General features: G+C 36.1%; 1 protein-coding gene across 1 annotated transcript; it reads left to right on the forward strand.

Moving 5' to 3' along the window:
- Window positions 1-294: 294 nt before the first annotated feature.
- On the forward strand, window positions 295-23,125 carry BRD9 (bromodomain containing 9; the record flags this gene model as incomplete). The annotated part of the gene is made up of 15 exons (XM_008938385.1): window positions 295-515; window positions 2,136-2,268; window positions 3,923-3,983; window positions 4,874-5,018; window positions 7,519-7,629; window positions 8,448-8,560; window positions 11,671-11,803; window positions 13,906-13,981; window positions 15,764-15,859; window positions 16,620-16,752; window positions 17,494-17,605; window positions 18,972-19,010; window positions 20,580-20,682; window positions 22,108-22,278; window positions 23,025-23,125. Coding segments are annotated over 15 exons (1,748 nt in total), but the record flags the coding sequence as incomplete, so codon positions are not given.
- Between the last annotated feature and the right edge of the window lie 1,816 nt (window positions 23,126-24,941).

Here is a 24,941-nt window from a genome sequence, read left to right on the forward strand (position 1 = left end):
TTAACGGTACTTCAACTGACTCTGGTAAGGATCTCGTGATGCTTCCAGGGAAAGCCGGGGAGTTACTTCTCTGTGTACTACAGCTTTCTGGAAAATCGCGATGTAAAATGTGCTGAACAACTGTTTCTCAACTTGGATTTGTTAGCCCTAGGTATTTTTCTCTCCTAGTGTACTGTGTATATTTTCAAACTGCATTAAATTCTTGTAAATAATATTTCTGCATGAAGAACCAGTAATTGCTGTAGGCTGTCACCTTCTTGTGCATTTATGAAATGTTTTACTTTTAAAATTCAGATTATGTGGATAAGCCTTTGGAAAAGCCTTTAAAGCTTGTGCTTAAAGTTGGAGGAAGTGAAGTGACTGAACTTTCTGGGTCGGGGCATGATTCTAGTTACTACGATGATAGATCAGATCATGAGCGAGAACGACATAAAGAAAAGAAGAAAAAAAAGAAAAAGAAGTCTGAGAAGGAAAAAGACAAGCATCTAGATGATGAGGAAAGAAGAAAGAGAAAGGTAAGCTGTGACATTTCTTTTCTGTAATTCAGACATACCAGTCTTCTTCATGCTTGCTTGTTGTACCTAAAGTCTGGCACAGAGCACTAGAACTTTTCTTTGTTGTTATTCTTTTTCCAAGTCGCTGTTGCAAGGAGATTATTTTTTTGGAGACAGAAGTTCACAAATGTAGAAAACCCGCATCTTTCTGTTGGTTTATTACTTCTATTTAAAAGAGGTATCCCTCTGATGATTTTTTTAACAAAGTAAAACTTGTTTCTTGTAACTGCTTATTTTTCTTATCCATTTGATTTGCCCGTAGGCACAAATACTTCTGTTTTTAAGTTGGATGTTTTGTATTTGTCAGGTCGGAAACAAGTTTTGCTGTTGAGTTGGGTGTTTTCAGCTTTTCAAAGCTAGATCTCATTTCTGTTCATGAGATATACCATCTTACTGCACACTGGGATTGATCCCTTTACTCAACTTTTCTGAAGTCTGATCTATTGAGTACTGTGGTAGAACAGTCTTATTGGCTCTTGTTTAGAATAACCTGCATGCTAGGCTTTGTGGCATTGATGGTACAAATACCTGTACAGTTTAATTTTAATAATATTTCTTTCGTATACTGATGATTCTCTGATCTCTGCTTTTTTAATTCTCTTCTGTCATGTAGTTTTACTATTCTCATATGACAGTTTTTGGCCACTACTGCTCTGTGTGTGTGGCTAATGTCTGTCATTTTGAACTTATTTGTTATGGTTGAATTACATGAAAGTGATATGCCTTGTAGGATCATTCCGAAGCCTTGAATTCAAGTTAAATTGAACTTTTTTTCGTGCAAACGTTTTCAAATGTTTCTGTTAAGAGAATGGCTGGGACTTGTAGCAAAACAATTGTCTTTAGTACAAGACCTTGCAGCATCAAATCAAACTATTTTGCCTTTGCTAAACTGTGGGGTGTTTTTTTGTTGGGACAGGGTTTTTTTTGCAGAACTTCATCATTAGTGCATGCAGAAGAAGCTAATAGATAAGTAACAAAATTGTAGTTTAAACAAGGTTAATGAAAGTATGCTTTTATGTGCTAACGTGAATGACTTTACAGACATAGGAATGATTCAGGCATGCCTTTGCTTTGAAGCTCAGGAAAATATTAATTGCCATCACTGTTACAGAGTATTTCTATGATTCTTTTGTAGGCTTCCTAAATTATTGGATGCTTTATTGATTCCTGTTTAATACACCAAAAAAAAGCCACATTGATGAAAGCAGAGCTACAGACTGATCTTTACTGTGAATAGTAAATTAATTTCTTTTGCTCTCTGGTCTGTCTTATTACCATGCAGTATTATATATGAATAGCTTCAGAGTTGAACATTAATTTTGGTAAAAGCATATTATCTAATGATAAAACAATAGTATATTAAATATAAATAAGCAAAAGGTGAATAGTGTTAGTTTTAACTGGAGAAGAAATTTGAAAAAGTGACAGTGAAAATATATGCACTATTGTTAAAACCACATTATGCCTCAGATTTAGATAGAGTATTCCAAATGAAAAATCACTGTCTCTTACCTTTTGATATGTGGGATTGCACATTCCAAGCACATTCTTCTAAAATCTGTCTTCTTCCTGCTGTGCTAGGAAGAGAAGAAGAGGAAGAGGGAGAAAGAACAGTGTGACACTGAAGGAGAAACTGATGACTTTGATCCCGGGAAAAAAGTGGAGGTCGAACCTCCTCCAGATCGGCCTGTCAGAGCATGCAGAACTCAGCCAGGTGAGCAGTATGAAAAATTAAATCATCTTGGGCGTTTTTCAAACGCATACACAACAAAGCTATTGTCAGGGGGACCAAAACGTAAAATTTCAGTGCAGATTTGCTGAAATCTAGGGACTTTTCTCCCCAACATTCAGAGCTTTCTGCTATTTGAAAAATCAGTATTTCCTCTAGGGTTAGTAGGTTTGTTTTCATGTGACTGAACTTGCCAAGGACATCTGTCTCTGGCTTCTGTTCCTTGACAGAATAGAACTAGTATAAAAGTTTTATTATATGTAGTGTTTCACTAATTAATTCTCCTTGGCATGTCCTCAGCATTTACAGAACAGTGTTCAGAATGTCTGAAAGTAAGTTTTGCTCAGTTCAAGGGGAAACAAAATCTTGTGGAGACTGTGTGTAGCTTTTGTTATGATCTTTTTTTATAACCTTTGTGGAGTTTTAATTTTATTTTCCCCAAAGGTATGGCAGTAAGTTTTGATAGTGTCTCTCTCAAGACCACAGTCCCTCCAGCTTGCATTCACCAATCTGCTTTAATTTTCATCATCAGCCAAAATACTTAGTGTGTGGTAACTTCTGCATGTTTAAAACTCAACATTGTCCCCTGGAAACATTTACTTACAAGAATTCTCAAATACATCATAATCTCAGTACACATATACCTGGAAATGGAACTTAGTAGCAAAAAGTTGCATCCTTAGGATTATTTTGAGTCTTGTCTTTGAAACACTGCCCATTGAATGGCCAAGTAATTTATTGAGGAATTTTCTAATTATGACTACACACTAAATTGGGGAATAGTGTCCAGGTGTCCTAACAAGGGTACCTGAAATTTTCTGGTCAAAGCTTTATGTCTCTGGATGGTCTGGAGCCTTGAAAAACTTGACAAGCTAAAAACTGATATCTGTATTGGCAAGGCTTCTATTTTCATCTGCTTGGGAAATGTCATTTGAAAAAAATATAAATTATCTTGCCTGTTCTGGTTAAGAAGGGAAATGTCTCTCAATTATGATAAAGAGTTGGGAGTTTTAATTCTAGATTCCAGCTTCTTTACGTTTTCTTTAGTTTTAGTTTTTTCTTCTTTTTTTTCTTCCATTAGATGCTGCATCTTTAGTTTTTCAAACTTCACATTAAAACCAGTCTCTGAAGTGTGTGGTTGGAACAGGCCATTAGCATTGCTTAATCTGTACAGGAAGTGAAATTGTAATTAGTACTTCTCTTGCCAGCAAATGTGCATCTGTTTGTCCCTTTTCTTTTTCACTGAAAAGCTTGAGAGAAGCTAATTGTATGGGTTTTATAGTAAAGAAATGATAAAAATTGTGTGGACAACATGTGAGAATGTGGATTTCCCAACTGCAGTATTTGAGCAACCTAGTTTAACTTTCTTTTTTCTGTCAAATTATGTAACAACTTACTTTCACTTGAATACATTTTCTACTAGTTTTTATTGTGATTAAAACTCAGTAAGTAGTAAAGGATAAGAAGTAGTTACCATGTGCTTAGAAATCTGATGTGCTTCTGTTTTACAATGCACATCTTGGCGACCTTCAGATCGATGCAAGCTATACTTGTAGTTAAGGCTTTATTTTATTATTGATTTTTCATATTATAAATAAGCCTGTGTTCTGTTTCATTGCCCTTACCTGTGTTTCTGCAGCTGAAAATGAGAGTACACCAATCCAGCAATTACTGGAACACTTCCTTCGACAGCTTCAAAGGTATTCAGTGTATTACATCTACAGGGTGTCAGTAGTGTCTAGTGCACGTACCTATGTGTTACTTTCAGACAGAAAACCAGGATCAGAAGTTGTAAAGTAATGCCTGAAGACTGGTTCTAGTAAGTCTGGTGACCTTTTCAATTAGGTCAGGCCTGGTAATTTTTAAAGATCAATTGAGGAAAATTATTACCAGCTATGCAGTTCTAGCTTTTGGTAGAAGAGTATTTTGGGCAGAGGGTACGTAGCCATTATAAATTTAACAAGTATTAATGACTTAATTTAGGAATTAACAAACAATTGTGAATTCTAGTAGTTTAAAACTTTGACCTATTCTCATGAAATTTTGCTTTATTCTGTGTCTCGTCAGATACCAAAGTGAGACTTGATAATCTTCATAATTTAGAGGGTTTTTATTCTATCGTTTTCCGTAAGATGTTAACCCTGTACCTCTTGTCCTTAACAAAGCGAACAAAATATTCCTTTCTCCTTTTTTTATTACATAGGAATAAGCTGAATTTGGAACTAATTTGGAAATATTAAAGACTGTAGTTATTTTCAGAGGACCTCATGAACAAGAAAAATCTAAGAGTTTATAGCTGAGGGGACATTACTTGTTAAAGACCCATTTGCAGTGTAAATGGAGACACAGAAAGCGTACAAGAAATAATTAATTCAAGAACTAGCTGAAACTTTCAAAAAGCCTGTATATGTGTAATCCAAAATTTTTCCTGTATGAGGAAATTTTTCAAATACACTTCAGTTTTATGAGAGTGCTTTTAGTGTTTTTCTTTTTAAGTAGTACTGTTCTTTTTATACCATTAATGTAGTATGAAAACAGCAATCATTTCATTGGCTGATTATAAATCTAAATATATTGTTTTTATTTTTAGGAAAGATCCTCATGGGTTTTTTGCTTTTCCAGTCACGGATGCCATTGCTCCCGGATATTCCATGATAATAAAGCACCCTATGGATTTTGGTACAATGAAGGAAAAAATTGCAGCAAATGAATACAAATCAGTCACTGAATTCAAGGTAAATTGATAGAAATTTATTTATTTAAGAAATGTTTAGTAAGAAAAAAATTCTTTTTAACTGTAGTAAGCCTTTCTTACATTTATTATTTTAATGTGCTTTTTTTTTTTTTTCAGAACTGAGCACTTTTTGTATATTCTGTGTGTTAGAATGGGTTTCTTGCTTTGTTTTTCACTGTGGAAGCTCTATTTTGTCAGATTCTGCTACAGATTACTGTGGAAGCCAAGGACATGCTATAAAGTTCTGTGGAAATCTGCTAGTCATAAGTAAGACTATCACAAGAATTTTAGTTCTAGACGTGCTTAGATTGATTAAAAGGCAGTTTTGACATGCCTGCAAGAAAATTGTGGATATATTGAAGCATTTTGTATACACTTAATAACAACTATGTATTTTTTATTTTGGTTTTTGTGTTTTCCATATAACTTAATTTGGAATGGTCTTTCAGGAGAAACTTAATTGGCAAGTTTATTGGCAACTTGCTTTAGCTACTTTGTGTATAGCTGTAATACTTTATAGGATGCATTGTGGTTTTAGTGCAGTAAATATTTCATGGTATTGCCAGCTCCTGGAAGAAAAGGAATTTTCTCTGCTCCATGAAGGCCTATTAGCCGCCTTCAGTATTACTGTATGGAGTGGTGTTGGAATAACAACAGACTTGGCAGAGTATCGGCTTGCACCTCAGGGTTTGTTTTTTCCTTTTGAAAGGTCCAGCAAGGTGAGCAGGGAATAGCTTGTTTCCTATGGATGCTTTGACAAAGATTATTCTGTTTTGTTATGTATGCTTTATTTTTCTTTTAAAAGTATATAGAAATTTGTAGGAAATAGTAAAGGAGGTTTGGTAACAGCATTGTTGTCAGCAGTGTTTTCAGGTCTCTAAAGTCAGTTGGCTTGCTGGGTTGTCTTATTCAGAAACTTAAAAAGGAAGTTGGAATGGGAGCTCCGTGGCCTTATGTAGCTACAGGCAAGGTTGCAGTGATGAAGCTGGTGAAATAGCAACCTAAAAAACCTGAAAATCAAAGTATTGCTTAGACTTACAGATTTTTTTTTTCTGAGGGACTTGGTTTCTACTGATACTTTGAGGAGCAAGATGTGGTTGCTAGCTAGAAGTCTGTCCATCATACAGTGACAAAGAGGTTGGCCTCCCTTTTCAGATAGATGAGTGTACCTATTTATGCTTATGCCTTTGTAATTGAGTGATACAGGAATGAAGTTCATAGGCTTTTGAGCTTAAAACAAAGTGTGCTCAAAGGATGATCTTTCATTTGTGAGAGATATATATATATTGCAACTAGCTAGTCACAAGCCAATAAATCTAAGAGTGGAATCCACAGGAACCATCTGCTGCCTTTATAATAGGGGAAATTGCTACATAAAACTCATAATTTTGCTGCTGAAAAAATGGTCTGCTTCAAAGTTGTGGAAGCAAAGGCTTCTCTGTCCTTTTCTGCAGCACTTCAAAGACAATCACTAGATGTATAGCTCATATGGGCTTCTTTATCTGCTTCTTGGCCCATACTTGCTTCTCCACGTTATCTTCTAGATTTTTGTTTTTGTGATGGTCTTGTAAAGCAAAGGCAGATGCTTAAATGCCATAGGAAGCCACAGATGACCAACTGTAACTTGTTTCACCTACTTGCTTAGCGTGGACTTGATGATTACTACTAAATGATTAGGAGAGCACTGCTCTGACTTCCCAGAGAATAAATGAAGCCTAATTGCTGGAACAGTCATTGTTTAAATATTGAAAAGTTTTATTAGAGGAAAATATATTCTTAAATCAGGTGCCAGTTTATTTTGTTAGGATCCAGTTTGTGAAATGCCTGGAAAGACTACTGCATGATTCTTGGTTATTGCTTTGCCAGCCTGAGAAATTTTCAGAGGCATATAATCATACCTTAAAAATTCAGTGTCTCATAGAGCTTTTAATAATGCTTTTTATGCTTTGGGCTACAGATAGTAGCATGCAGCTAGAAAAAAGGCACCCTAGAAAGAGTTTTCACAATCTTCAACTTTTTTTTTTTTTTTTTTTTGGTTCTTTTACAGTGGAGTGTGTTCTGCCTTTGTTTTGGGCACTTTTGTCAGTAAAAATTACTCAAAATCACGTATGACAGATAAAGGAGACAGTCTGTTCTGATTTAGAAGGTGGAAAAACCCACCAAAAAGTATTTACCTTAGTGCCTCATCACTCCATCAGTTTCTCCATTTCTTCTGTTTGGTCTGTTTGCATGAGGAGGAAACGTTACATTTGGCATTCAAGAAAAAGGGATTTTTAAATAACCGAAAAGCCAATTCCAAACACAGTTGAGCATCTTGGAGAAACATAAAGGGCTCAAACCTCTGCAATTCTGTGTTACGTTTTGGCTTTCATTTATTCCATGAGCCTGCTGCTAAAATATTAGCTTGTTTTTCACAGAGCTGCCATGATGGAATGGTATCTTCCAGGCATTTAACAAAGGAGTTTGAAATTTTAACAACTCTTTTGTTTTGTGTTTTTCAGGCAGATTTTAAACTGATGTGTGATAACGCAATGACTTACAACAGACCAGATACTGTTTACTACAAGCTAGCCAAGAAGATTCTGCACACAGGCTTTAAGATGATGAGCAAAGTAAGAGACCTATTAAAAACAAATAGTAGAACTCTGTGCGTTTCTTTTTTTGTCGTATCTAAAAGGAACAAAATTAATAAAAATTATAAATGTTATTTCATCAATCTGCGATTAATTATGGCAGTGCTTGTCAGTGCTGCTACATTTAAGGGTTTGATAGTAGTCTTCTTGTAACCACACCCTATTTCTCAACCTCACCTGCACCACTGAAGTCTGTAGAAACTTCTTCCACTGACCTCAGTGGAAACAATTAAAATCCACACATGTAAAGCATTGCTGCTGGCTGAAACTTTGTAAACAAAATCTCGTTTAAGCTTTATTTCTGCATAAAGAAGAAAGATGTTCTCTTTTGAAGGTGGTGGATGTGGGGGAGGTTTTGGGGATTTCACAGATACGACGTGCAAACACAGTTTTTGCCAAAATAGAGTTGTTGGCTTGTAAAACGAAGATAGCTTGGTGAGCTCCTCTGTGTTTGCGTGTGCATGCATGTGTTGCAGTTATGGTAAGTTTTGTGTAAAAACAGGCAGCTGTCTTTGCATATGCTGTTTGTTTGTTTGTTTGTTTCTCTCTTGATAGTTGGGCTGCAGAAATTCTGATGCCATGCTACCATGACCAAATCATGTTGCATCGCCATTGGAAACGAGGCATTAAGAACAAAATAAGGCCATGGCCATTCCCATCCCATCCCATTATCATAGCATCTTGGCTATGAGGGAAAGGTTAAGTCCCTGCCACTCTGTCCTTTCTGATTCTAGGAACGGCTGTTAGCTTTGAAGCGCAGCATGTCGTTTATGCAGGACATGGATTTTTCTCAGCAGGCAGCTCTTTTGGGTGATGAAGACACAGCAGTTGAGGAACCTGTCCCTGAAGTTGTTCCTGTACAAGCAGAGACTACCAAGAAATCCAAAAAGCAAAATAAGGAAGTAATTAGGTAAAGGTTTTAATGGGCATGCTTACTGGTTTGTTGCAGCTTTTGTAATAGTAGACAGCAGCAAAGAATTGAGGAAAAAGAACATCCTTGCAGCCTTTCTCCTTGTAGTCCATAAAATAAATTGGCAATATCAATTATTTGTTTATTTATAGAACTAGTAGGTGATTCCCAACTGAAACAAACCGTTCAAAGAATGACGGCATATTCTTTTAAACACAGTTAATGTATACTGTGTAATACATTAACTTAATGTAATAATGTATAGATATTTTTATCCCTATTTATCTCTGTATTAAGTAATGAATAGTTTCTTCTCATGATGGTTTTTAACACAGCCACACGTACTATTTTTTGCATTTTGTCTTCCCCACCCTGCACCACCACTTCCCCTGCCCCAGTGGTTGACCAGTCAAAATGACTGATCATTTTGATTGATCAAAATCTAAACAGGATCGTCTTGGGAGGGCAAAGTGGCCCCAGATCACTATGTGATTTTATTTAACTTTAGTCATATCTGTCAGGATATGGAGATACAGGAGATTACTTCTGGAGCAGATGATACATCTTCTGAATGAAGTCTTAAGCTTTCTTGTGGAATACATTGTTAGTGCAATAGATATCTTCCAGCTAATAGGCACTCTGTGTCACAAAATTACGCTTTTGTAGCTGAAGTCTAATTTTAGCCAAATTGAAGGGGTTTATTTTCTATTTTATGACAAGATTTTAGCAGAAAGTGATTTACAAGCAAATTATGTTGCTCAGTGTTCTTACACAGACATTTGAAGTTAGATATTGAACATAAACTGTAGAGCATTATATTAACTGGAATTTTATGAAAACAAAACTGTAACATAGCATTACTAGTCATGTTTTAAATAATCTGATCATGTAGAAATGTTCTGCAGGCTGCTTAAACATCCAAAGTAAAAAAACTGAAACGTGACTTGTTATTTCAAGTTCATGCTCTCTCATTTTTGTTAAAGTGAACTTTAGAGTTCAAATCAGCCACGTTTTTGTTACACTTCAAAGCTTTTCGGAATCCTGCTTAATGTATGATGGAAGAAATAGTATTTCAATGTAGTCAGTTTGTGAAAATAGGAGACTGTGTCATTATCTTCAAAAATAATTTTAAACTGAGTAACTTTTTGGCTGCACCTACTCTGTTAGCGTACAGAAACATCTCTCTTGCTGTACCATGGAGAACTATCAAAGTGTAATTTGTTCTTTGCTTGAAGGGATGGTATGTAGGAATTAGCTGAAAGTACCTTTCTGTCAACAAGACTTGAGGGGAAGGTAGTTTAATGGGTTTTTTTTGTTGGGTTTCTTTATTTTTTTTAAAGATATGATGATCTGGTTTGTGTGGTGCCCAAGATAACAGATTTTTTTCTTCCGATTAATTTGTACATAAATTCCATTACAGAAGTAACTGTACTTTGCCACTTTCTGTGTGCTTATCTTCAAGCACAGATAGCTAACAGAGCAAGGAATTGAGGCTGACAGACAATATAGTGCTGCTTTGTCTTTAATATACACCTTGTATACAATTCAGGTAGTTAAAAATAACTGACCTTTAATCTTGTTGTGATACCAGTTTCCTTGCAATCAGTTGTGGTGTACATTTACTTTCCTGTTCGTTTTGATGTTTGTGTAAATTTAGTAGTTGGAATTAATTTGTTTTTTTCTAATCAGCTTGACCTTTTAAGCATTTGTATTTTGGCATCAGTAGGATAGATGTTATTCTTTTTGATGTACAGTAAGAGCTTTTGGGGGGAGAATCAAACTTAATAGCAGATATTTTTGCCTTCGTATTCCAGTTAAAAACGGAGAAAGAACTGAAGTTGATGTTTGCAAAGTGTTAAAACAGTTTAGGCCTCTATATCATAGTTTAAAATGTGATCGCTTGGACATCCTAATGCCTAAGCAGTTTTTTAAAATTTTGTCCAGAATGTTAAAACCTGAACATTCTCTCAGAATTCTTGTCAGTTGAGTTATTTGTGCAGTGTGATAGAAAGTGCCAGTTTGTTGAGGGGTTTCCGGCTGTGTGCGTCCTTTCTTAAACTTCCAATGCAACAAAAATTGTCTAACACATTTGTCTCATAATAGTATGATCCTGTGATCTTTTTATTGTCTTTAATAGCAAAACTTTCTTGTGTATCGGATCTGAATCTCTATACAGAGAGAAATTCTTAGCTAATCAAATGGAAGAAGATACCCCAGGAGACAGAAATGGATTTGGTGTGAGGAGATGCTCTACCCAGTACCTAAGGTGTTTGGCCCTAGTGTCTAATGTCCATATAATGCCCTGAAAGATTTTGTTGTACAAAGTTTATTTTAAATTTATAATATGATGAAGACTGCCATATCCTACTGATATCTTCACACTTCCCCTTATAATACCACCTTTCTCTGATTTTATATAATAGCTAAGATATGCCCTGTTCCATCTTAGGTATGCTTATTTCTTATTTTTTATTGTTATGATGTTTTAATGTAAAAGGATCTATTGAAAGATAAATATTAAATTGGGTAATTTCAATGAGAAGTAGTGGTGCGATTGGTACTGATTATGAATACTAATTGCCAGTATTAACAAATATAGGATTAAGGGACTCCCTATTAGACTTGGAGCAGTGTCCTACTACTGCAAGCAACTAACTGACATAATCCCCACCAATGCAGCCAATAGATTTTTTTTTTTCCTCAGATTAGTTACAGACTCTCCATTTCCTCATCATGTAATTACTTTCCTGCATCCTTCTATTTGGAGTTTGTGAGAACAGCATATTCATGCATGTGGGAGACTAAGCACGCATGCAGCATTTATCTTGTATTAATGCAGTTTTACTCCCAATCTCTATTTTGTAATAATTCCTTTATTTTCATGAAGATACAGAAACAATTACATTGTTGAAGTTCAGTAGATGGGTAGTTCTCAGCTTATCCTGCAAAACTTCAGTTTCATAATATGATTACAGTTCTACCTAAATGCTGAAGTAGAGTGACACTAGGAGAGGAGTGGGACTGATTGTTCTATTTAGCAAACCCAAAATTCAGCCCTTTGTTTTGTTTTGCCCTTTAATTTCTGCAGCTACTCCTCTTCTCTTTCTCAGTTGCATATTTGAACCTGAGGGAAATGCATGCAGCCTGACAGATAGCACTGCTGAAGAACATGTCCTGGCACTGGTGGAACATGCAGCAGATGAAGCTCGGGATAGGATCAGTCGATATCTACCCAACAGCAAGGTCTACTGCACAAAAAAGTTCACAATGCCATTTTGTCTGACCATTGAAAGCTTTGTTTCATCTTTGGAAACAGGCTGTAGTGCTGTTTTCTGAGACCGTAACGTCTAGGATGTATGCTCTCTGTGGAATATCAATATGATTATTGTCTCTCATTTAGTTCCCACTGAAGGCCATTGTGGGCTGTTCTGCGAGCTGTTCTCAAGTTGTATTGTGTGTTGAACATGTTCAGAAATTCACTTGTCTTGAGTCTGGCTTCCTTAACTGCAACCCTTAGCAATAGTATCACACTCTTCTTATTGTTGCAACCTCAGAAAAAGCAAACTTTGACATAGCTTGAAGTGGTATTAGGATTTATCCCCCAACCTAAGGAATTCAGGAATTTTTAAGTGTTAAAATACTGTTTTCAGTGAGAAGTCCAGAACCTCCTGTCATTCTGTGCCTCCAAGTGGTGGCTGTCAGCTACAGCACATCCTTGAGTGAGCCCAAGATACAGACATCCTGCAGTGACTAGAAGATGGCAGTAGTTTGTGTTGGAACTTTGGACAGTGCTAACCACAGATGTGATCATCTTGAATGTCATTCTGATGCTGTTCCATGTGTCTGGATTTTGTACTGCTCCATGGGTTGGAAGGAAAAGCTCAGTGGTACTGTTAATGCTGTTTTCTCAGCACGGTCTGTTAACGGGCTGGGTTTTCCTTAGCTATGTGAAAATGATGGATGCCTTCATTACTTCATGCCAGAGGCCTATATTTACTCTGTTTCCCTTGCAAGGTCTGGAGTCTTACCACCGCCCTTATACTTAGTCCTCATTTCTCATTCTGTCATGTACTCCAGTGACCACTGGAATCAAAAAAAATAATCAAGTTCTTGCTACATCCTGCTTTTTCTACCTGTTCTTTTAGCAATTGTGGTAGAAACATGTGCCTTGAAGCACTAGTGGTAGCCCTTATGTCTTCAAATGTAAGTGGCTGTTTCTTGGACAGTGGCCCTTGTCATGCAGTCACCTTAGGCTCAACTGGATTAGGAGGTAACGTCTCAAAGTGGGAGGAGGTTTAGCTTCCCCAGTGCATTTCTTAGGATAATTAGTAGACTTGTTAGGATTGAAGGCTGTTTAAAATCTCCAAGCTGAGAGTGGTTTTTAAGAACCCTCTAAAGCAATACAAGTCTTCTGCCGATTGCTAGCTGCACTGAAAAGGCCTTTCATGTCAAGGCAGTCAGCTCTGCAGAGTTCAAGAAAGGTGTTCTAGTGTACAACTCCTGTCTAGGCTGTTAATCACAACCCACTGCAGGTCCCACTGAATCTAGTTACTGTTAACTTCTGCCATCCCTTGAACTTGTTCCTGTTCGTTCTCTTTCCGGCATTTGTTGCTTCTAATACAAACCAAAATACAGGAGGGGTTTATTGTTCAATTTACTTGGAAGTATTTACTAATAATTCTTCAGGGAGAATATGGTTTTCATTTTCTGATTTTACTGTAAAGTTGGTCCTTTTTGCAAGATTAATCTGTAGGCAGTTTCTGACATCACCTTAGTTTGTTGCTTTTGTTTGTCTCTATCTTTAGAGACCCCAGTGAGTTTTATTGCCTTTCACATCTCTGGCTGCCTTTTAGCATTGTGTTCGTGTGCTGATAGGTCTGTCACAGCACTTCTTTCTTTTTAAGAATTTGATAGTTGTTTGTTGTGGGAGAGATATGAAAACAAGCAATTCAATCTAGATTTGAAAACAAACACCAATGTAGATTGTGGATGGGAGTTACAGTACTGAAAAGAAAGTGTGCTCTAGGCTTGGCAGTCAGAAAGCCTGGCTTCATACTAATTATAATGGAATTGCTTTTGAGTTGGATGCAAACTTTAGATCTGATTTAAGAAGATGAATAAGGAGTTGTGTTTATGACATAGGAACTTTGACGTCTTCTGTTCTGAAGCATTTGCCAGGTAGTTGTGACCCCAGGGTTTCTGTATTAATAAGGGAATACCAGAGTGCAGGATCAGAATTACAGCTAAAAATGCTTTTTACAGTTTTCTGTTTAAGTAACCAACTCTTCCTTTGAGTTTTGACTATTCTAACGATGGCTTCTTTATCTTTGTGGTTCTATTTGCAGATTGGCTATCTGAAAAAAAATGGAGATGGAACTTTATTATTTAGTGTAGTAAATTCATCTGATCCAGAAGCAGAAGGTAAATGCCGTAATCTTTGAAGCAAACATTTGTAATATTCAATGTTTTGCAGATTTTGAAGTCTTAACTGTGCCTACAGATCCTCTGTAGTATAGATGAAGGGTTTTTTTTTCAAATTGTTCCCCAAACCATATTCCTCAACAGCTGTATTGAGTATCTCCACTGTAAGATGTTTGCCTTTCAAATTTTCAATGTTCAGATACTGTTTCACTGATCCTAACAGTAAGAAGGTAAAATAATATCTATTTATATGCACTTATACACTGCTACAACTTTATAGAGAACTTGGCAGACAGACATTTGCTTTGAATACCCTGTAGCGTTCAAATCTAACAACCACAAGATGAATGAAGCAGTTGTAATCCTAGGTAAACGTGTAATGCACAGGTGTAAATACAGAATCATCTTTTACCTTTTTTTTTTTTCTAATTTATTTTTTTAATTTAAACTATGAGCTAAATTTCAGTTTTACATTAATTAGGTTTTGCTCAATTGTTTTTCTTTAGTTCTTTAATCTTTTCTGTGGGTTTTTGTGTTACTCCTCCGCTTTTTTTTTATATTGTCTTATGCTTTTCCACTTGTTTGGGTTTTGAGCTCAAAATGCAGTTTTGAAAGTTTGCAGTTAATGTAATGTCATAGTCTGTATGCTGCTGTGTGTCACGTTGATTTAGCAAGTCCTTATCTGTACTTTTTGGAATTCATTCTCAGCTTTGCCTGTTGTTGCACCGATGAATGGAACCCTTTTGACTAGTCCCTTTTCTGTTGACTTTTTAATTGGGAGATATAAACCTGTAACTCTTACGATGTCTAAATTCCTTTTCATATGGTAGCAATTTTTTTCTGCAATTAAACTGAGCATTTTGGCTGCCATCATGTCCTTACCTATTTCTGAAAAAAAAAAAATAATAAAAATAATATGCTTTAATACTTCTGAAAACACACCACTGAAAATTTTGACAGTGATAAGGGGAGCAGAGCAGACTTTCCCTGTGTGCTGTAAAGTTCTGCACTGCTTCCCAGGGTTTCTCTGCTCCAGAATCTTTTTTGGATTGTTTGGATAGTGTAATACTGGTTACACTGATTTTTACAGCTAAGACAGTGCTCTCAATTTTTGTTGTAGTTCGGTTTGGTTTTGTTTTTTAATCCTAGTATCATTCTAGGGATAAATTTGCTTTCTGTTCTTCAGTCATTGACCATAATTACCATTAGATTCTATAACAGACGGAGAGATTTAAAATGAGAGGAAATGTCCTAAATGTTTTTGGATTTTGTTGATTTTAAAAGCATGCTGCAAATTAAGATGGCTCAAGTAATTAAGCAGTTCTCAGAACTTCAGAAGCAAGAAATAGTGCTATAGCTATAACAGTAATTGTTTTAACAAGGTTCTTTATGTGGTGTGTGGGTTTCTATAGACAAACTACCAATTAGTCAATGTCAGAATTTGATTTTATCATTTTGTAATATCTGGATCTTGAATGTTTATGAATTGGCTTGTAGAACAATTTCAGATGCTGCTTTATAATTTGAAAGAGAAATAACTGAATAAGCCATAGATTTTGCAAGTAGGAGATGGAAACGTATTTACACCATGTATTTGAAATTTAATTGGAGAACCTGGATTACAGTAGCTATCCTAAATGAAAATGTACAGATCAAGAGACATTTATCCTTTGTGGCAACTGGAACTCTTTAAAATAGCAAAATCTAAATATTTGCCATAAGTAAATTATAAACATTAAATGCTTTTCTAAAAATTATTACTCCTCTAAATTAAATTATTAGAGGAAGAGACTTATCCAGTGGACCTGAGTTCCCTGTCAAGCAAATTGTTACCTGGCTTCACTACACTGGGCTTTAAAGATGAACGAAGAAATAAAGGTAAATGCCAAAGAAGGTATCTGAACTTTGTATTAAATGTTTGAGCACTGATTTCAGGTTATACCTGTCTCCAAATGAAACTTCACTTTGTTATTTGTATAACATATAATTATTCTATTTACAGCAGTTTTAATGAAATTTACTTTTTTCCTTATTACATGTAACTTAATTAGGAGTTTATGGATTAATGTTTTGCCTTAGTGTTGTAGCCACACTAGAAGCTTTCCAGTAATGGTATTCCATTTTCTCTAGAAGAAATAATTTTCCCTGGGCAACTGCTATTAGAATTGAGAAAAAAACTTCGGGTCATTTGCGTTTTTGTATTATATGACAGGGATTTCACAAACTGGATTTTTTTTCTAGTGTTTATATATAATAGTGTGTGACCTGCTCTCCAGAAACTGAAAGGCAAAGAACAGTGAAGTAGACATGGGCAAAAAGCAGAAATACAGAAGGGGGCATGGCAATTCAATCTTTTGGGGTAGTAAGGGAGCTGAGTGGTTAAGTTTATTCTTTATTTTTAAGTAATAATGTTTATTTACGTGGTTGAGCACCAGTTCTAGGGTCTGGAAGTGTCCTTGAGATGTTGCTCTTGATTTTGGTTACAGGGAAAAAACACATTTCATTTTCTGTGTCTATTTCAGAACACAATTTTTTTTTTTTTTTTTTCCCCCTCCTTCCTTCACTGCCCCCTCCACCCAAAGTGATTTCTTTTATTCTTATGTTCATCCTTTGTCATCTCTTTCTTCTGCTTGTCTAGTAACCTTTCTTACAAGTGCTAGTACAGCACCTTCCATGCAAAACAACTCTATATTTCATGATTTGAAATCAGATGAAATGGATCTCCTGTACTCAGCATATGGTGATGAAACTGGGATACAGTGTGCCTTAAGGTAAGTGCTTCCTGTTAGGAGCTCTCATTTCTCATAGCAATTTTATGGAAAGCAATTTGGACTAAATGTCAACTAGGAGCTTTCAAATCATGATACTTTTTTCTAAAACTTATTTTAAGAGATAACTCCTTAAAAAATTTGAATTAGCTTTCATTCTGGTGGATGGAATGGGGATGGGTGTTGGGTTTTGTTGGGGTTTTTTGCATTTGTGCTTTGAAGTTATTCCTTTTTATTGCAAGGCTGTTATGGATCTTGTTAGGGTTTTTGACCACGGGATATTATAGGTTGCTAAAGATGGAGAATTCTGCTTTAAACTCAGCAGTAAATAGGTTTAGTGTGGAAGTAACAGATTTTAGTGACTTTAAAACAGTGATATTTTTCAAGGAGTTTCAAAATAATTAAAGCTGCTAGAAAAGGAAAATGCAACATTTAATTAAATTATCAGTCTTGCAGGGAAAAGAATTGATCACAAGCTTTTCTTCTCTTGTTTGTTTTTTAACCCAGCACCAATGATAATTCAAGTGTAGATTTGCTGGTAGTTGTGGAAAAAAAAGAGAGAGAGAGAGAGAAAGAAAAAAAGCCCCTGTCTTAAAGCCCTTAGTTGCTTTTCTGAAGAAGCATAAAAGTACAAGGACAATGTAGATGTAATATATTGTAGTTGAGGAAAACCATGTTAAAAGTTGAAATATTTTTTACAGAAGTGAAGATTTTCTGTAATGTTTATATCTCCATTCCTACTAGCTTACAAGAGTTTGTGAAGGACGCTGGGAATTACAGCAAGAAGATAGTCGATGATCTTCTGGACCAGATCACTAGTGGAGATCATTCCAGAACTGTTTATCAACTAAAGCAGGTGTGTCCTGGATGTACTGAAACATCACAAGTTCATCAAAACCAGAATGATCCTATATCTGTTGTTTTTTTTTGTTTGTTTGTTTTTTAATGCTGTATGAATTTTTATTTTTTTTTCTTAGTTTAAATGCAGAATACATTCCTTGTGGCAGGATTAATTATTTGGAACAATGAATTAATGTTGGAGAACAGATTAATATTGCTGTACGGGTATCTGTTACCCAAGAGCACTACCTTTCAAATTCATGTAGTATATCGAAGGGAAAGATTTTAAACTTATTACCAACTGCACTTTACCTAGGAGATTCATACTAAGACCAGAGGGTTTTTTTCAGAAGTGTGTAAAATTTTAGTGGGAATGTTTGCATTCCTGAGACAAAATAGAGTACTGGAAGCTGCAGAATCTCGTTATGTGCTATCTACACTCTGAAAATCACTTCTGGCTTGAAATAATTACCTGCTGATTAAAATGCTGACATTGTGAATGATTCAAAAATAAGAGTGGGGAGGCAGGAGGGAGGGTGGGAGTTATTCAGACTTCCTGACATGGGGGAAAGAGATTATGCCAAATCTCTGCAGATTTAGAAATAGAATTGGGTCGGTTATGTTTGGGGAAAAGCAGACAATTCACTGAAAAATGCAGAGAATCTTTCAGAATTTTCTGGGTATTTTTTCCAGTATGTACTGGAACAAAAATTGTATATGAAACGGCAAGAAATATAAAGGATTAGTTCAAAGAACCTTGAAAGTTCAAAAAGTTCAAACCAAATATTTTAAATCTGCTTTTATATCTAGAAACGTGTATATAACACATTGAACTTGAAAATAAAATATACCTTCTGCTTTTTGCCACCTTGTTCTATGAATATTCTAGATGGTAATTTCTGAATGTCTTTCATATGGTCATTGGCCATTTACACTTAGAAATTCTGTTCAGTTATTATGTAGGTGGGTGTGTACAGATTTTGTGCAATTAAATGTTTCAGTGATGATTTGCCATGGTGGTTTATGTGTGAATATTTCATGCTGCTACATTTGAGTATCTCTGAAAGTGCAACCTTAAATTATTTGGAATTGGAAGTTACTGAAGTAATGACTAAGATACTGCACTTGAATGAGTGGGCAGAAAAAATAGTGTAAGGGGCTCAAAAACTAGTAAAATATGTAATACTAAAGTATTTCAAAACAGTGACTGTTACATTGTAACTGCATTAATTTGAACATTCATTATGCAGCATACATTGCATTGATTATATTTGAAAAAGCTGACTCTGACCTCATTTTGTGTGTGAAGTTTGAAAGTGTACAAGAGAGCGGTCTTTCTCTTATGTTGAATAAAAGTAATTTTTAGTATTCTTCCTTTCCAGAGGCGAAACATCCCAGTGAAACCACTGGATGAAGTTAAAGTAAGTTATGCTGATACTCATTCTGTTTGGGTGTTCTGCACTAGAGAGAGTGTCTTGGCACTTGAAGTAAAGAAGGTGATGTTCTCTGGGCTGCCAACATTCAAATTCCAAATTTTATTTAATGTGCATCTGTTCTCTGTAACAATACAGAAAAGCTTGGTAAGTGGAGGATATGATAAAGAGGAGGCTGTTAGGTTAGTCCTAAAGAGGCTGTCCTAAGAGGCTGTCCTGGTTAGTTCTAAAATGTGTATGGTTGCCCACTGGAGAAGAGCTAGTCTTTTTTTTTTTTTTTTTTTGGTAAAGACTCTGTGCAAACATCACAAAATATGATGTTCTGTGTTTGCCTGGGATCTGATTATGGTAAACCAGTAAATTACACAAACTAAGAGTTTTCTAAGGAAACATAAGTATAAGCTGTGAAATGCTAAGATCTAAAATATGATTTGGTTCTCTAGGTTCTGCCAGTTCTCATAAAAGAAGAGCACAAGTTGCGTATTACCTGTCCAGATTCTTCCAAACAGATTATGGTAAAATGTTTCCTGTGGTGGTTTTTTTGGGGGGCGGGATTGTTTTGTCCTTAAAAAGGAGGCTGGGGGTTATTGAGTATTCATTTTTTTTCAGTGCAAGGATGAAGGTGTAAGATTAAAATTACAGTACCTAGAATAAGCTTTCAATACTTAAAATAGGTTCTCTGACACTCAGTCTATTTTAGTGGCTTTGTTTGTGCTGTTGTTCTGTATTCTCTAGTTTAATTCCACATGCACAACTAAGTCTGAGAAGCAGAAGGACCGCTTAACAATCCAGTGTTTTGTGGAAAGGTTTCTGTATCTCTAGAAGGTGACTGGTTAATTCATGAAAATGCTAAGTTTCATTTTCATACTTCTAAAAGATGATACCTGTTTATGTATTTATGTATCTTGTTCCTCCTGCTGGAGCAGGTAACCTCAGAGAGCTGTTAGAACGTATTTTGCAGCTTAACAACTTATACTTTGATCTCCAACTTTCTGCCATTACTAGCAGTATGACAACAAATATGGAGAAAATTGTTGCAGTGCAGGCTGTATTTCATTATCTAGATATATAGAAAAAATACTTGATAGACCAGCTCTACCTGATCCTGTGTATGGGGAGGCCCACCACCTTACTGCTTTTATTAGTCACATACTAAAAAAGTCAATAAATCCAGTGTTGGATTGAGAATGTGAGGGGGGGGAAAAGGGATCTGGCAGTGGTTCGTGATGGGGGACACTATACTGATAATGCTTCCCCCCAGCCAGGATTCTGGCATGGGACAGGCATGAGCTGAGTGTGTAATCTCAGAGGGTTTGGTAATGTTGGTTTCAGCAGTCCCAGATGGTGAGGTGAGAGGTACTTACTTAGACTACCCTGCAGGTTTGTTGCCCTTCTTATGAAGGGTCTGTCCTGGTTAGCCAAGATTGTTATGGATGCTCCAGTCATAAGTGTTGTGCTGCACACTTCTGAGAGTATGGATTCATGTGTTTAAACATTAAAAAGTGACTATGACAGCTTGTCACTGTTGCTAGTCTTTCTGTTTCTTCTATTTAATAGGTTGGAGAATCTGCTGGAGACAGCAACACTTCTGACTTGGACTTTCTCTCTATGAAACCATATTCAGATGTATCTCTAGATATTTCTATGTTAAGTTCATTAGGTAAGTCATTAAATACACAAGCCATCAGTTATGGTTTAGTTCTATCATTTAGGCAAAATGTGCTAAGAATAAAAAAGTGTTCAAGAAGTACTAAGGCTGCATTTGAAGCAGGTGAACGTCTGGGGCTGGTACAAGATAAATGAAACCTTGCTCTGCTTTTCCTTTGAGACATCCATGTGCTAGCCAAGCTAACTTTTCCTCTTTCACTAAAGAAACCAAAGTGAAGAAACTGGATGTTGGAAAGACCTCAGGTTGAAAAAAGGCAGTTGTATGAAAGTACTGGGATATTTTAAAATAGATGTCTTTGATGGGTATCCTTTAAATACTACAAGTACTAATGTTCCCATTCTACAGCTGCTAAGCTGGACAAAGTCTTCCAAAATGTCATCACAGGCACAAAAAAATACTGCTTATGATTTAAGATACTTTTAGTTCAGAATGTGAAAGATGTGAAATTATCTATTGTAAAACATAACCAAGGGAATTTAAAGCCTAAGTAAAAAAAAAAATTCTACAAATTTCTCTCATAGATGCAGTACTTTGAAAAGCAATTGTAAGCTCTCTTTATGCTATCACACTGATTTTATTGCAGTTCAGTAACAAATAAATACTTGTCTATAGATAATGTTGCAGCATATCAGTGTTTCTGTTAATTTTGTGCTCCACTCAAAGATGCTTTTATTTTTCTTAGATCTTTCTGTAATTCTAGATTGGTTACCTTTCAGAGGGAGTTTATGGCATTATTTCTTATCAAAGTTCTTGCAAAGATAGCAAGGTCTGCATTGAAGACAGCCCAAAGAGAAGGGAAAAACTCTATTTCCCTATTTAAATTTGAGAGAAAAGTGGTTTTTTTAAGTCTTCAGATGAAAGAGCAGCATGTTTTGGCACACTCTTGCAGTTCTTTCCAATTTCACAGTTTTATATGGCTTACTATACACTCAGTGTAGCTGGAGAGAGTACTGTTCTTAACTTTCTGTGATGGGAATTTCTTTACCTCCATAAGTACCTGTCTTATTTTAACTGTATTTTCAGTTAGATATTTAATCTGTCTATTGACTTGCTCTCCTTTGCTGCAAACTAAATGCATTATTTCATGGCTGGAGTTTTAACAGATTAGGAAGATGAATTGAGCCCTTATAGCTGCTTAAATACTGGCAGTCAGTTCAGTTTCAGCCATTTCCCATGGCACTCTTCATCCTCCAGTACTGCCAAATGCATTTCAACATGTATTTCTTGAAGCTAAAAACAGACCTGCAGCTGTTGCCTTTTAGAAGTGCAAAGGAAAATGCAAAGTTGAGGTCTTTGTGTAATAGGTAGCACTTGTGATAACTGATTTTAGAATTTTTTTTTATAGCGGCTTGAAAATTCATGAGTCAATCTGCATGTGCTAATTGTGGTTTTTGGTTGGTAACTGGTGGCCCTTAGGGAAAGTGAAGAAGGAGCTTGATCATGATGATGTTAACCATTTGCATCTGGATGAAACAACTAAGCTGCTGCAGGACCTTCATGAAGCTCAGGCTGACAGAGTGGGGTCCCGGCCATCATCCAATTTGAGTTCCCTCTCCAACACCTCTGAAAGGGATCAACATCATCTTGGTAAAGTCACCTGTGTCACAGATGTTGCAGTACTTCTGCTCTCATTGAAACTGGCTAAACTTACATTTTCATTTACATAGATCTGTGCATTAAACTATTCAGATAAAGTCATGTGCTAACTACAGGACCATGCTTTAATTTTTGAATCTGTGTGGCAAAGGCAACTAACAAGACAGACTTTTGACCTGTGGAATTAAGGACACTAATCGTAGTTACTTATTTTTTTATTAGGTGTGATTGAAGTAATTGAGAAGTAAATTGATACTGACTGGCAAATTCCTCTATGCACTTGCCTCTTACGCTCCCAGAAATACTAAGGAGTATATAATGTTTATGTTCCTTTGGCATAGTTGTGTGCAACAGGTACCAGGTGGGATTCTGCAATAGCCTTCCATTGTCAAATGTAAGAATCAGTGACAAGACAGAATGAGCATGTAATGTACTAATTAACAACTTGGTACCATTCCTCAGGGTAGGGGGTGTTGGTTGAATGATACTCAATTACGTCTTGAAGGATTTTTCAACTCGGAGTAATAAATAATGACAGTTTTTTCAAAAAGGATCTAAATTACTGAAGAATTTTATAATCTCTTTTCCAAAATTTCCTGTTAAATATAATTTAAATGTCTGCCTTGCTTTAAAAGAATGAAAGGAGCATGTGAAATAGCTGTACTCTTTATACATATAAATATCTATTATTTTTCTGTACTTTTAAAGGTTTTGATTTCTTTTTCCATATTCTGTAGGAAGCCCTTCTCATCTGAGTGTTGGAGAACAGCAAGACATGGTTCATGATCCCTATGAATTTCTTCAGTCTCCAGAAACTTCAAGTGCTACTACTAACTAATCTGACATGTACTGTATGTATTTTGTATTTTAATTATATTATGTTTTTATGAAGTTTTTGTCCATGGCAGAAACCTCAGTTCTGCCCTCTTTTCTATGAGGGCTCCTGTATAATATTGTCATATATGCTGGATTAAACTAAATAAAAATACCTACTTTGTACATCATGTTGCCAGCAATGTACCTGGACCTGCTTTTGATTTGTTTGTTGAGGGAGGTTGTTGTCTACTGGTGCGTGAGTCTTACTGAAACCCAAGTAATGTGTTAGAAGGTTTTTTTATTTTATAGAAACTAAAAAAAGTGGTGTTTTTCCCAGCATCATGGCAGCAGTCATTAGATTTTTCTAGTAGCATTATCTCAGTTCTTTTCAGGTCTTAACTTGAACTTCTTCATGGAGGAATATTTTAAATCTTTTGGTTTTTTTAATAACTCTAGAGAATACTTAATTTGAGAGTAACAAATTGGTAGTACCATTAAAATGCTCACTATAAGAATTTTACCCTGGACTTAAAAAATATTGATGTTTTTGTAATAACTTGTGTCTTGATACACAAAGAAAATATAACACATTTTTAAATTTGATATGTGTATTTACTTGGATGGCAAAAAATACCTGACAAAGTGAGCTTTTCAGTAACTTTAAAGTAACACTTTTATAGTTGAGTCCTGATCTAACTAGGGGATTTTGTCGCACTGATGTGTGCAAGCTGGACAAATGCTAAGAATTTACAATATTCTGTAAATACTAATAAAAACACAAAACTACTTTTGATGTTTGCAAGTGTCTTGTTCTTGCCAGAAGAAATTTTTTTCCTGATCTTTACTAAGTCTGAAACACTAAGTGGTTTTGATCTGAATTTTTTGCTGGTTCAAATGATAAATTTCAGCATGCCCCATGCAGCTGTAAACAAAATTAAATTTCTAGGAACCAACAAGGAAACTAACTGATAGCAAAGTCTTGATAGAGGCTAAAGAGGAAGATCTGGTCACTCAAATTAGGTATTTGTGGTCTGCAATGTTTCCTCTCCAGCCTCCTCTGCGATGAGTCTTCTCTAGGCTCTTCCCCAATCCTTTTCTTAGGGATTTGTGGTTTCTATTGGCTATTTCCTATAATTTTCTTTTCAATCAGTGATAATACTGGCCATGCCTTTTCCCCTTTGTACACTTGTTGTCTGCTCTTTGTGTTGCCACAGGTCATTTGTGGGACTTGCACCTGAACTGCATCAAACACTTGTCAGTTTCAAATATTCTTTGCTTCTCCCCTAGTCACTCATTAAGGGAGCAGTGGCCCACCTAAAGGCTGGAACCTTTTGAAATCAGCATTGCCTGGCAAAGACAGTTTGCTAGCAAAGCCTCTGGGAGTGTCTCAGTTGCAAAGGATGTGATGCCTGCTCTTCTCTCGGAATGAGCATCTACAACCTACCCCTCACGTTGCCACTGCCTCCCTGTTGGGTTTGTGTCTGCCAGGGTTTTGGTGGGGGAAGGCTGCAGGGGTGGCTTCTGTGAGAAGCTTCTAGAAGCTCCCAGAAGCTCCCTCAGCTCCAAATTGGACCTGCTTCTGGCCAAGGCTGCGTCAACCAGCAAGGGTAGAAGCCCCTCTGCAATAGCATTTAAACATAATGGGGACCGTAATGGGCAAGTTTTTTGGAGGGGAGGAGTGGAGCCTAAGAGAGACAACTATGTGGACACCTCCTTCATTCTGTGCTTTGTTGTCCATATGACTTGTCTCAGAGTTTGCATTCGAACCACTGTAAAAGATTTTGCTACTGAGCGTGTTTAAGCTGCTCTTCACACCCTTTCCACCCCCTTCCCCAAAC

Source organism: Merops nubicus, unplaced genomic scaffold, assembly GCF_000691845.1.
Source record: "Merops nubicus isolate BGI_N331 unplaced genomic scaffold, ASM69184v1 scaffold19074, whole genome shotgun sequence".
Classification (NCBI taxonomy): domain Eukaryota; kingdom Metazoa; phylum Chordata; class Aves; order Coraciiformes; family Meropidae; genus Merops; species Merops nubicus.